The sequence below is a fragment of the Geotrypetes seraphini genome, chromosome 18, assembly GCF_902459505.1.
Source record: "Geotrypetes seraphini chromosome 18, aGeoSer1.1, whole genome shotgun sequence".
Taxonomy (NCBI): Eukaryota; Metazoa; Chordata; class Amphibia; order Gymnophiona; family Dermophiidae; genus Geotrypetes; species Geotrypetes seraphini.
This window is the reverse complement of record NC_047101.1, coordinates 11,641,420-11,651,962: the sequence shown is the minus strand read 5'-3', so window position 1 is coordinate 11,651,962 and position 10,543 is coordinate 11,641,420. Positions and strand designations below refer to the sequence as shown.

The window sequence follows — 10,543 nt, the reverse complement described above, 5'->3', positions numbered from 1 at the left end:
TAGGTCTAGGTGCTACTTTCTTCCTTAAATTTCCGTGCAAGTGTTTGCTAAATTCCCCGAACAAAGATTACGTCTTTTGGGATCCTACACAACTGGAAAATTTTGTTTTAGCTAATTAAGTTTAAGTTAAGTTTATTATTAAGTTTATTAGGATTTTTATATACCGCCTATCAAAGTTATCTAAGCGGTTTTTTACAATCAGGTACTCAAGCATTTTCCCTATCTGTCCCGGTGGGCTGACAATCTATCTAACGTACCTGGGGCTATGGAGGATTAAGTGACTTGCCCAGGGTCACAAGGAGCAGCGCGGGGTTTGAACCCACAACCCCAGGGTGCTAAGGCTGTAGATCCAACCACTGCGCCACACACTCCTAATGAGAAGTAAGATCTGCCGCCGAACGTAATTGGTTTAATTGCTTTCAATTGACATGATAATCGATCATGGCGTTTGAAAGCAATTGAGATCAGTGGCGTAGTGAGGGTGAGCAACGCCTGGGCTGTGGCGCCCCTCCCCCGCGCGCACGCCCCCTTCCCTTTCCCCCTACCTTTTAAACTTCTCCGGCATGATCAGCATGAGCTGCCCACGTCGATGTCGGCTCCTTTTGATGTCACTTCAAGTTTCAAGTTTTATTAAGGTTTGTTGTATACGCAATATCATATAGTTCAACGTGTATAACATTTAAAAAAATAGGGGACAAAACAAAACATTTTTTTATACAATTGAATACAAATTATATACGTTCTAATACATAACTGATACAGAGGGTGAGGGGGATGAACTACAATCTTTAAAGAAAGAGAAGAAACATTTAGGGAAGAACATATATGGTGGGAACACAAAAGAGAGAAACAAAAAAATAAGGGGATATAAAGGCAGAAATGATCATAGAAAAAAAAAAAGAAGATAAATTTACGACCTACTCGTAGGTCTAATTAAGATCTAAAAGATTTAGTGAATTCTAGGTGCGAGTCCCAGAAGTGACATCAGAGAGAACACCAAAAAGTTATGGGGAAGGCAAGGGGCGTGCCAGAGTGGGGGAGGGGGCGGAGAGGACGAGGGGTGCCGCTACACCCTTAGGAAGACCGCACCCCCCCTCCCCGCGCTCCCCTTTCTACACCACTGATTAAGATGTCATTAGAAAAAAAGATGGCGCCCCCCACAAACGGCACCTGCTGGCATCTAACGGTTAAACAGGTGCGGTTAGTATCAGAAGTACCCTTAGGCATCGGCAGTTGTAATTCTCCTCACAGATAGGCAGTGGCGTAGCGAGGTGAGAGGCGTCCAGGGTGGCGCTGCCTCTTTCATATTCCCAGCCCGAGCAGCATCATGGACTTGCTACCTGCATCAGTGTTGGCTCTCTCTGACGTCACTTCCGGGCCCCGCCCACCCCCTCAGGAAGTGACATCAGGGGGAGAGCAGACACGACGCAGGCCGCAAGTTCATGATGCCACTTGCGCCAAGAACATTAAAGAGGTACGGGGAAGGGGGGGGTGCGGCAGGTTAGGGTTAACAGATTTTACACTTGTAAATTGCAAATAAACTACTCATAACAATGGGTAGATCTTGATTTGAATTTGGAAGGGGGAGTTTAAAAGTACGAGCATAGTTTTACAGTGAACAAAGAGATATCAAGAAAAGAGGTAAATAGGAAGATGCATTTAAATTCTCTTAACTGGATGTCTTGGTAGCAAAGGAGTTTCGTACCCCCTCTTAATTGACTTGGAGCTTAGCTCCGAATTTCAGGCTTCCGCACATGATGCCCTGATACACGGTTCCTGCTTAAGCTGGTAGTCAGTATGGGGCTGATTCTGTAAGCGGCGCCTGCAAAACAGGTGCCTGCTGCGTGTCAATCACCGACAGGCGCGGCTTCCAGAATTGCAGATTGATGGGACCTTAGGCGCCAGAAATGTAGGCCAGGGTTTCGTGGTCCGGTGCCCAGGGGCCCATCACAATCACGGCCAGCGGCGCATAGTGATGCCAAAGTCTGGTGCCGCCCCCTAACCACACCCACTTCAGGGCTTCGGCATCACTATGTGCTACTAGCCGCCAGGGACCTAGGCGGCGGACCCGGAGGCCTTGAGTTTTATTTATTTATTTGTAATTAATTTTTAATTGGTCAAGTACCACATTCTTTAGCCCCAGTTAAAACAGTGAAGTTAGGCGGCGGTAGGATGCCAACGCCGCCTGATTTTTGGTGTCCTGATGAGAATCCGAGTTTATGTATATTTCCATAGTATACCCCAGCGTTTCCCAAGTTGGTCCTGGAGCACCCCCTTTACCAGTCAGGTTTTCAGAATACCCACAATGAATATGCATGAAATCGATTCACATACATTGAGGGACATTCTTGATGATGCATCTATGTTCAACTTAGGGTGTTTCTCACAATTCATCCAGACGTTGTGGTGCAGAATCATCCATTTTCGAAACCGCTAGATGGCCAAATGTTTTTGTTTTTATGGTTTTTAAGAACCTATTTGGATGTCTTGGCCTTTAGGACATCTAACATTTTTGGCCATTATCAAATACAAAAATGCCCATGTTCAAAGCATCCATTTGGACATGGGAGGGGCCAACATCTTAATGGACAGGGAAGTGAGGCACCTTAGGGGTCACTGCTATGAGCTTCACATAGAGATTGCCTGGTACATATTTCACCAGAATCCCCTTTTAGTGTATGGAAAGCCCTCTAAAACTCCCCCAAAACCTACTATGCCTACCTGTCTACCACTTCAATAGCCCTTATGGCTGCATGTAATGGGAGTACAGTAGGTTTGGGTGGGCTCACACTTTCCACTATTAATGTAATGGGTAGACTGGCTTATGGGCCTGGGTCCTCCTCTCTATGGCTCACTAGCCCACCCACCAGGCTACTTAAGACACCTGTATGCTGCTCTACTAGGCTTTCCCATATCAGGTGTTGCTGTTCTAGAGACAGAACTGTATTGTATTGTTTCATTGACGTCTTTGGGGGATGGGAGATGGTCTATGACCACTGGGGGAGTGTGTGGGGCCATACGTTCATCTCTCCAGTGGGCATCTGGTCAGTTTGGGTACCTTTTTGGCCCTTATTCACTTTTCAAAGTCTTAGCTCTGAACATCTAAATGATGCCTTGGTCATCTTGAAAAAGGTTTGATTATCCTGGCAAGACACCCAAGCGCTAAGCCCGCCCTAACCATGCCTCTTGCATGCCTCCTTAACATTTTAGACATCCTGAGGGTAAATGTCCTGTAATACATGATAAAAAAAAATTAGTTTTGGAAATCGGTACTTGGACATTTTGGCCCTGATTCTGCAAAGCACACCTAAAGTTAGGCACAGTTTGGGCGTCCAAGATAGGCTCACCGGGTAAAAGCCCTGTGCTCATCTTCTAGAAGTCATTGGTTCAAATCTCAGCACATATTTTAATTGTGGCATTCTACCTTGCAGGTGCACCTTGATGATCTCACAATGAGGTCAGCATTGTGCAGCTGCACACCTCCATTTGCAATGAAGTAGAAGCCACGCTAAGATCTGTATCTGGTTTTTCTGTTTTTAAGCTTTTGCAAATAAAGTTATGTATGCAATTTTTTTCATGTGCTTTTTTTGCTTTAAAGAATGAGCTGATTGGAGCACTGTTTAGTCAGAAAAAAGGATAGCTTTTTAGCAAGAAACATAAAGCTGTGTTTTTCATTTGCTGTGCTTCAGTTAATGGATCATTTCCTGTAATTAGCAAATAGGATTGCTGTTTGTCCACAAGAAGGTTTTGCATGCAATATATCTGTTTTGATGTGCCCTGTTTATGTGGTGCCTTATTAAATTTATTTTTAGCTTAGTAAAGCAAAAATAAAAACCCAGAGAGCTATTTAGCAGATCACATTAAGGACGTCCAAACTGTGTCTAGGTTCTGTCCGTAGATCTCAGGTCTACCTGAAGCCCAAACTATGCTGAAAAGTAGACCAGGTTTTCATTCGCCTACAATGTAGGCATGAGATGGACGCCCTAAGTTGCTCAGCGTTATGCAAATGAATCAAAGGACGCCTATATGGAATCATTGCCCAAATCATGCCCTTTCCCCAACCACACCTATTTCATTAGGCGTGAGTTTTCTCGATGGGTGTCCACCGAATTATGGAGGCGCCTACAAAGTGACGTCCACGTGGCAATTAACGCTTGTTAAGACCCTTAAATGACTCAATAACTACTTAGATTGGACGCCTAAGTCCCACTCAACTTTAGGCGTCCTTTATAGAATCGGGACCTTTGTGATTAAAAATCCAAGGGCTGGTTTATGCCATGTATTGAATGTTTTTCTCTTTTGAAAATGAGCCCCATTGCCTCCTTTATATGCAAATCTGTACCATGTTCATTGTGCATATCCTGAAAACCTGCTTGGCAAGGGGGTATTTCAAGACCACCTTGGAAAACACCTTTTCTCTGGGAAGAAGGATCCCCTTCTTAGTCAATAGCCCCAAACTACAGTACTGTATAATTCTATATAGCAAAATCAACTTTTATGCTGTTCCCTCAGTCCTAAAATGTCTCAGAATCAGGAGTTCTGTATTCTTAAAAATAATGAACTTGCATTCCTGTTAGTTTTCCGGGGTAAAGTGGTAGGGAGCCACTTTTCAAGATAATAAGTAGAACGAAAAGAAAAGAATTTTGATCGATTACAAAAGAACTGTAACATTTAAACGATTTGTAAATATTTGTGGTTTCAGTTTTTCAAAGTAAGGGATCCGATTAAACACATCAGATACGAGGGCATGACATGAAATCTCTTATAATGGACACCTTGGAAAAAAAATAATAAAAAAGGATAATCTTTGTTGCATGAGCAGGGAATGAAGTCTTCCAAAAAGGGAGGCCAGGGGAGCCAATGCAAGGCAAATCATTTCCATAATATAATTCTCCAAATCATTCACTTCCACTAAAACGAGGTTAAAGTCCCCAAAGCACCACATTTCTTAAGCCACATTACACTTTCAGCAACGTATGAACATGGGATGTAGCTAAAGTGACATTGTGTTTGTGAATCCAAGCGTGGCGATGGAAATAATCCACGGTCAGGTCCTAAGGTCCCGTCGAAATATTCGATTTCAAGTATAAAAGAAGCGGGACACTCTTGCCCATGCAGCTCAGAGCCACTTAAAAAGCTATTGAAAGTTTGCAATCCACAAGGGGGGGGGGGGGAGAGAAACCCATCGGAACATTTTGCAGCCGGTCACAAATCACTCTTTGAGTGCTGGCAAATCTTGAACTGCCTCTTTTATGATTGACGCCCTGGGGCAGAGAAGACGCCAGCAAGTGTAGTTACTTACCTGTAACGTAGGTTCTCCGTGGACAGCAGGATAGTCAGCTACGGGAATTTGCTCGCGATCCATTCCTTAAGGTCATCTTTCCCATACCTGACAGTCTGCTGTTTACTGTCGGAGGCTGGTTTTGCACGTGTGCCTCTATGTTAGTTTATGTAGTTATAAAAAAAAAAAAAATTATCAACTGCCTATTCCTAAGCGGCATTACAAAAGAATAAAATAGACAGGACTTATACAGACATCTTAAGTTACAAATGCATAATTACATCTTAGGAAGCCTTAATTAAATAGATCTCCACAGTACCATTCATCCTAAAACCAGCATTAAAAAACACATATTGTATTGAAAAGCTTCTAAAAATAACCTTGAGGGTTATCTCCCCATTATAGGACGCAGCTTTCTGCACTGGCATTACCTTGAATAAACCTGCAGAAAATGGCCTTTCAAATTGCATCCAAACCCTTAAAAAAAAAAACCCAGGACGTGGCTCTGAATGCTTTCCTTGGAAGTCACTGAGCATTGTACCCTTAAGCCGTAGGTAGCAGCTCCCTCCCCCCCCCCCCCCCCCAAGATGCCTTTTTTGAGTGTGCTTCTGCCCCCGGGGGTAATCACTTTGTTCTTTCTTTTTTTCTCTCTCTTTTTAATGCACTAATGAAACGCAAACAAGTAGGCTTAGCTTAGTGTCAGCTCACGTGGCTAGGCAGAAGCTCTGCCCTCTGATTGGGCAGGAGCAGATCCAGGCACACTCCCAGGAGAGCAGGGACCCTTGGAGCATAAATTAGGCAAATGAGACGGAGTGCAGCACGGGGCAGACCTGATGCCTTGATTCATTCATTCTGCACTGCTGGGAGGGAAAAAAAAAAAAGGGGGAAGGGGGGGTGTCTATTGTTTTACAGGGTATATAAGGTATCTGAGGCCAGTCGTGTGCCAAACTCAGGGCTCACACGAGCTGATAGCGGCAGAGATCAATTAATAGACAAGAGCAGTCGCGTGGCCCTTTTAAGGTCTCAAGCTGAAGCCTCGGTACCTGCATCCAGTTGCACTTGGAAACTTTTCCAGTGGGCTACAACCTGTTACTGGGAGTGTAAGTAAAGCTACAATAAAATTGTGTGCGTGCGTATATTTGTGGCTAGCTAGATATGTACAAACTTATTCCCCCCATCCCTACTTTTATCAAACTGCGCTAGAGGTCTTTTAGCACGGGCCAGGGAGGAAAGTGCTCCAATGCTCATAGGAATTTTATGAGCGCCGGAGAATTTACTGCGCCAGTTCACGCTAAAAACCCCTAGTACAGCTTGATAACAGGGTTCCCTTAAGCTGTTTGCTTTTACTTTGAATTACTTAATATTTCTTCCCTTTTCTGTTTGTTGTTGTTTTTTTTTTTAACTTTCCAAGTATCTAAGGTCTTTTCTCTCTCTCTCTTTTTTCTTGTTTCAAAGAACTAATATCATTTTCCGCATCTTATCTCTCTTCTTACAGAATGCCTTCCAAGGTGGTAGATGTCTACTGTCCCTTCGAAAGCAGCAGTGACCTCCTGTTCTCCCTTAGGGAGGAGGAGGAGGAGGAGGATTGTGACAGTCTGCCACCTTCTTCCTCTCCCTCCTCCCCATCAAGCATAACGTCTCCTGTGCCAACACCTCAGAAGGCTGAGGAGGAGAAAGAGAAGAGAAGACGACGAGGCCGGTCCAGGGTGAAAAATGAAGGGGTCCTTCACACCATCAAGCGGACCAGAAGGATCAAGGCGAACGACCGGGAGCGGAACCGAATGCACAACCTCAACTCGGCCTTGGATGAACTTCGAAGCATTCTGCCCAGCTTCCCCGACGACACTAAGTTAACAAAAATCGAAACACTGCGCTTCGCCCACAACTACATCTGGGCGCTGTCAGAGACTCTCAGACTGGCTGATCAGTCTCTCGAGAAGCCACAGAAAGACCTCTTGCTACCCGGATACCTAAGGCCTGGGACCCCACCAAGTCCTGGGAGCGATGCGGGATCCTGGATGTCCACCGCTTCCCCAGCATCCTCCTCTTCGTCGCTGTCCATGTGTGCATCCAACCCAAGCAGCCCCGCCACCTCAGAGGACTTTTGTTATGGACAGACGGAGAGTCTCTTCCCATTTCGCTCCCTCCAAGAGGAAGTCATCCAGGATGCCTCCTGCTTTGCCCAGTATCAATAGACTTAGCAATGCTTTGTCCAGACCGAAGCATGCCTTTCCAATCTCGGTTCAACGCTGCCTTTCAAGCTGAATCGCGTTTCTACTGGTCATTGTGCATTGTAGTATGCTTATCATTTTGAAGGTGATGCTTTAGTTTTCAAAAGCAAAGGCCCAAATTCTGTAACCAACACCTATTTTGGGGGCGCCACCTTGATAAGCGCCTATCTCAATTGGATAACAAGCTCAATTAAGTTTTTTAATCAGCAATAATTGAAACTTAGGCGCCTATCAAGAAAGAGCGATTCTGTAACAAGGCGCCTTTAAACATTTAGGCGTTAGATGTGGGCGTGGCTTCGTGTTAGGCGCCCTTGTTACAGAATCACTGCTCTTAAGCGTGCTTAAGCGCTCGCATGGCCGCCTAACTTTTCCTTGTGCCTAGAGCTGGCCTATTTATTGGGCGCCTCCAAAATAGGTGCCGCTCAGCGTGAGTCACTAAACAGCACCCAATTTTACTTGAATCGCGCTGAACGGTGCCTATATCGGTGGCTAACCTTTGGGCGCTTCTTATAGAATTTGCCCCAAAGTGCATAGATTCATCATGCAATCCCAATATATATATATATATATATATATATAAAATACCAGAATGTCTTTTAATTTTATACAGACACCCAAGCTCTGTTTTGGAGACCCCCCTGTAAATGTGTAGACAAAGTCATATCAATAAGAGTCAAGCTTGTCAAGATTTCGATGGCCATCACCTCTCGGTGTGCTTTCTAAATGTTTTCCCTTTTGGTTTTGCACTTTCTGAACTCCGCAAAATCCTCCATTGTTGTCTCTCTTGAGAACGACTCAAGTTCTCTGTTCAGTGTGATGTAGAAAAGAAGAGAGAAAAAGACAGATTTGCTGCCACAGACAAGGTGAAAAGTCAATTTTACAATTTGTAGAAAAATGAGCATGAGAAATTGGTTTGAACGCCCCTCGACGACACAATGAAAAGGCTTGAAAAAGAAAAGGCCAGAAGTTGGGTTCATACATTATGTATCTTGACCTGCGGTGTTGCTTCCCTGCCTCTAAATGGACTCTGTCTCCTAGACAAGAGATAGTTCAGCAGTTAGGCTTCAAATCACTCTAATTTATTCAAAATATTTCATTCAAAAAGGAAATGTATTTTTTTGTATATAAAGAGTTTATTCTATTATTATGGTAACATGTTCTCAAAGTTTTTAATTTTTTGTACTGGAAATGCTTTGTGCAAATAAAAGTTTTAACATATTTTACATAAGTTTCTATCTCTGTGTTACTTTTTCTTTTTTTTTCTTTTAAAAAATTGAATTTTAGGGCTCCTTTTATGAAAGTGCGCTAGCGTTTTTAGCGCGCGCGGGATTGCCGCGTGCACTAAACCCACGCGACGCTTCCGGAACTAATGCCAGCTCTGTTTAGCGCACGCTGTTCTGCGCGTTAAGGCCCTAACGCAGTTTTGTAAAAGGAGCCCTTAGTCTTTGTTATCATGAAGCTAATATAAGCACCAGATTAGCGGGATTATTTTTTTTGCAACTGTGTGCAGTTAAAAAAAACACAAAAAACCCTACCCCAAAGAAAGGAATACATGATACAATCAGCATGCAGAATTATGAGATCAGACTCCTTTTTTTTTGGGGGGGGGGGGGAGCTATTATTTGCTCTTATAAAAAACACAGAAGCCTTACAGTATAAAAGAAAAGAAAATTTTACCTTTGTTATTAAAACAAAAATAGAAAAAAAACCTTTAAAGGAATAACAACAACCTGTGGAGATACCTTGAGAGCCGCAGATTGGTTTCTAGGTCTCTTCTAACTAAACCTCAGACTGTGACAGATTTCTAAGAGTAGGGATTAGAAAGATCAATAAACGTGACCGTCGGGTTGGGTGCTGGGAGTGACAGGTGGAAAGGGGAATTGAGGGCTCGTTTATGAAGGTTTCACTTCTATCACACTGAAAAGATAAACTCAGCGTTGCTGGCCCCTTTCATTTTGTCATTATAATCCAGTGGTCCCATTTCCATCTTAAGCGCTGCATTGAAAATCTGTTTCAAAATAGGGGACCGACCCACACATATTAGCATAGCCACTTGCTCTGGCTGTGTGTTTTTTTTTTTTCATTCAATCAGTCCAAAGGGATACCTTTGTGCTTAACACTTACAAAGAGCTGTGGGTAGCTTGCCAGACTCAAATCAGTCACCCAAGCTCAGTAGGACGCTGTTTTGTTCATCTCTTTTTGGAGCAACACATTTGTTAAATGTTCCAATTGACTTTTCCCAATACCTGAGCCAGTGTTGTTCACGTTACCGTACAGGTAAACACATTGAACCACTAAATTAATTTCTGTCCTGGTCTCGTCTCCAGCTTTAGTGTCAGATCTGCGCTGGTAACGAGACATCAGCAACATAACGAGTTCTTTCTTTGAAAACAAACAGTGCCCTAAGACTCAAAGCCATCAGCTTTTTTTTGCCATGCTGCGGAGAAACGTTTTTCCAGTGCTTCAACAGAAGAATCGATAATATTGAAAGCGTGAAAGGACACCCAGAGATTTAGTTTTAATTTGACATTGTCTACTTGACATTCAGTAGGGGGAAAATACAATTCATGCAATTATTTTAAAATAATGTCAGGTTATATAAACATGTTTTATATCTAGGTTCCTTTCTTTCAGAGGGCCTGTTAATAAAATGAAACCATTTACCAGCATTGCTAGAGGTATCTTCTCAGAACTGAAGCTTTATCTTCATTTTTTTATGATTATATTCAATTTTTTTTTTTTAATTTAATTTTCTATATTGTTCTCCCAGGAAAGCTCAGAATGGTTTACATGTAATGTAATGTAATGTAATTTATTTCTTATATACCGCTACATCCGTTAGGTTCTAAGCGGTTTACAGAAAATATACATGAATTTATTCAGGCACTCAGGCATATTTCCCTATCTGTCCTGGCGGGCTTACAATCTCTCTAATGTACCTGGAGCAATGGGGGTGACAAGGAGCAGTGTGGGATTCAACCCACAATCTCAGGATGCAGAGGCTGTGCAGAGGCTGTGCCACACTCTCCCC

The 10,543-nt window shown here is 43.2% G+C and overlaps 1 protein-coding gene across 1 annotated transcript; it reads left to right on the top strand.

Annotated features, from left to right (window-relative positions):
• Positions 1-6,777: 6,777 nt before the first annotated feature.
• Positions 6,778-7,476, top strand: NEUROG1 (neurogenin 1). Its single transcript, XM_033927666.1, has one exon. It carries the CDS (start codon positions 6,778-6,780, stop codon positions 7,474-7,476), a length of 699 nt encoding a protein of 232 aa, XP_033783557.1.
• The last annotated feature ends 3,067 nt before the right edge of the window (positions 7,477-10,543 follow it).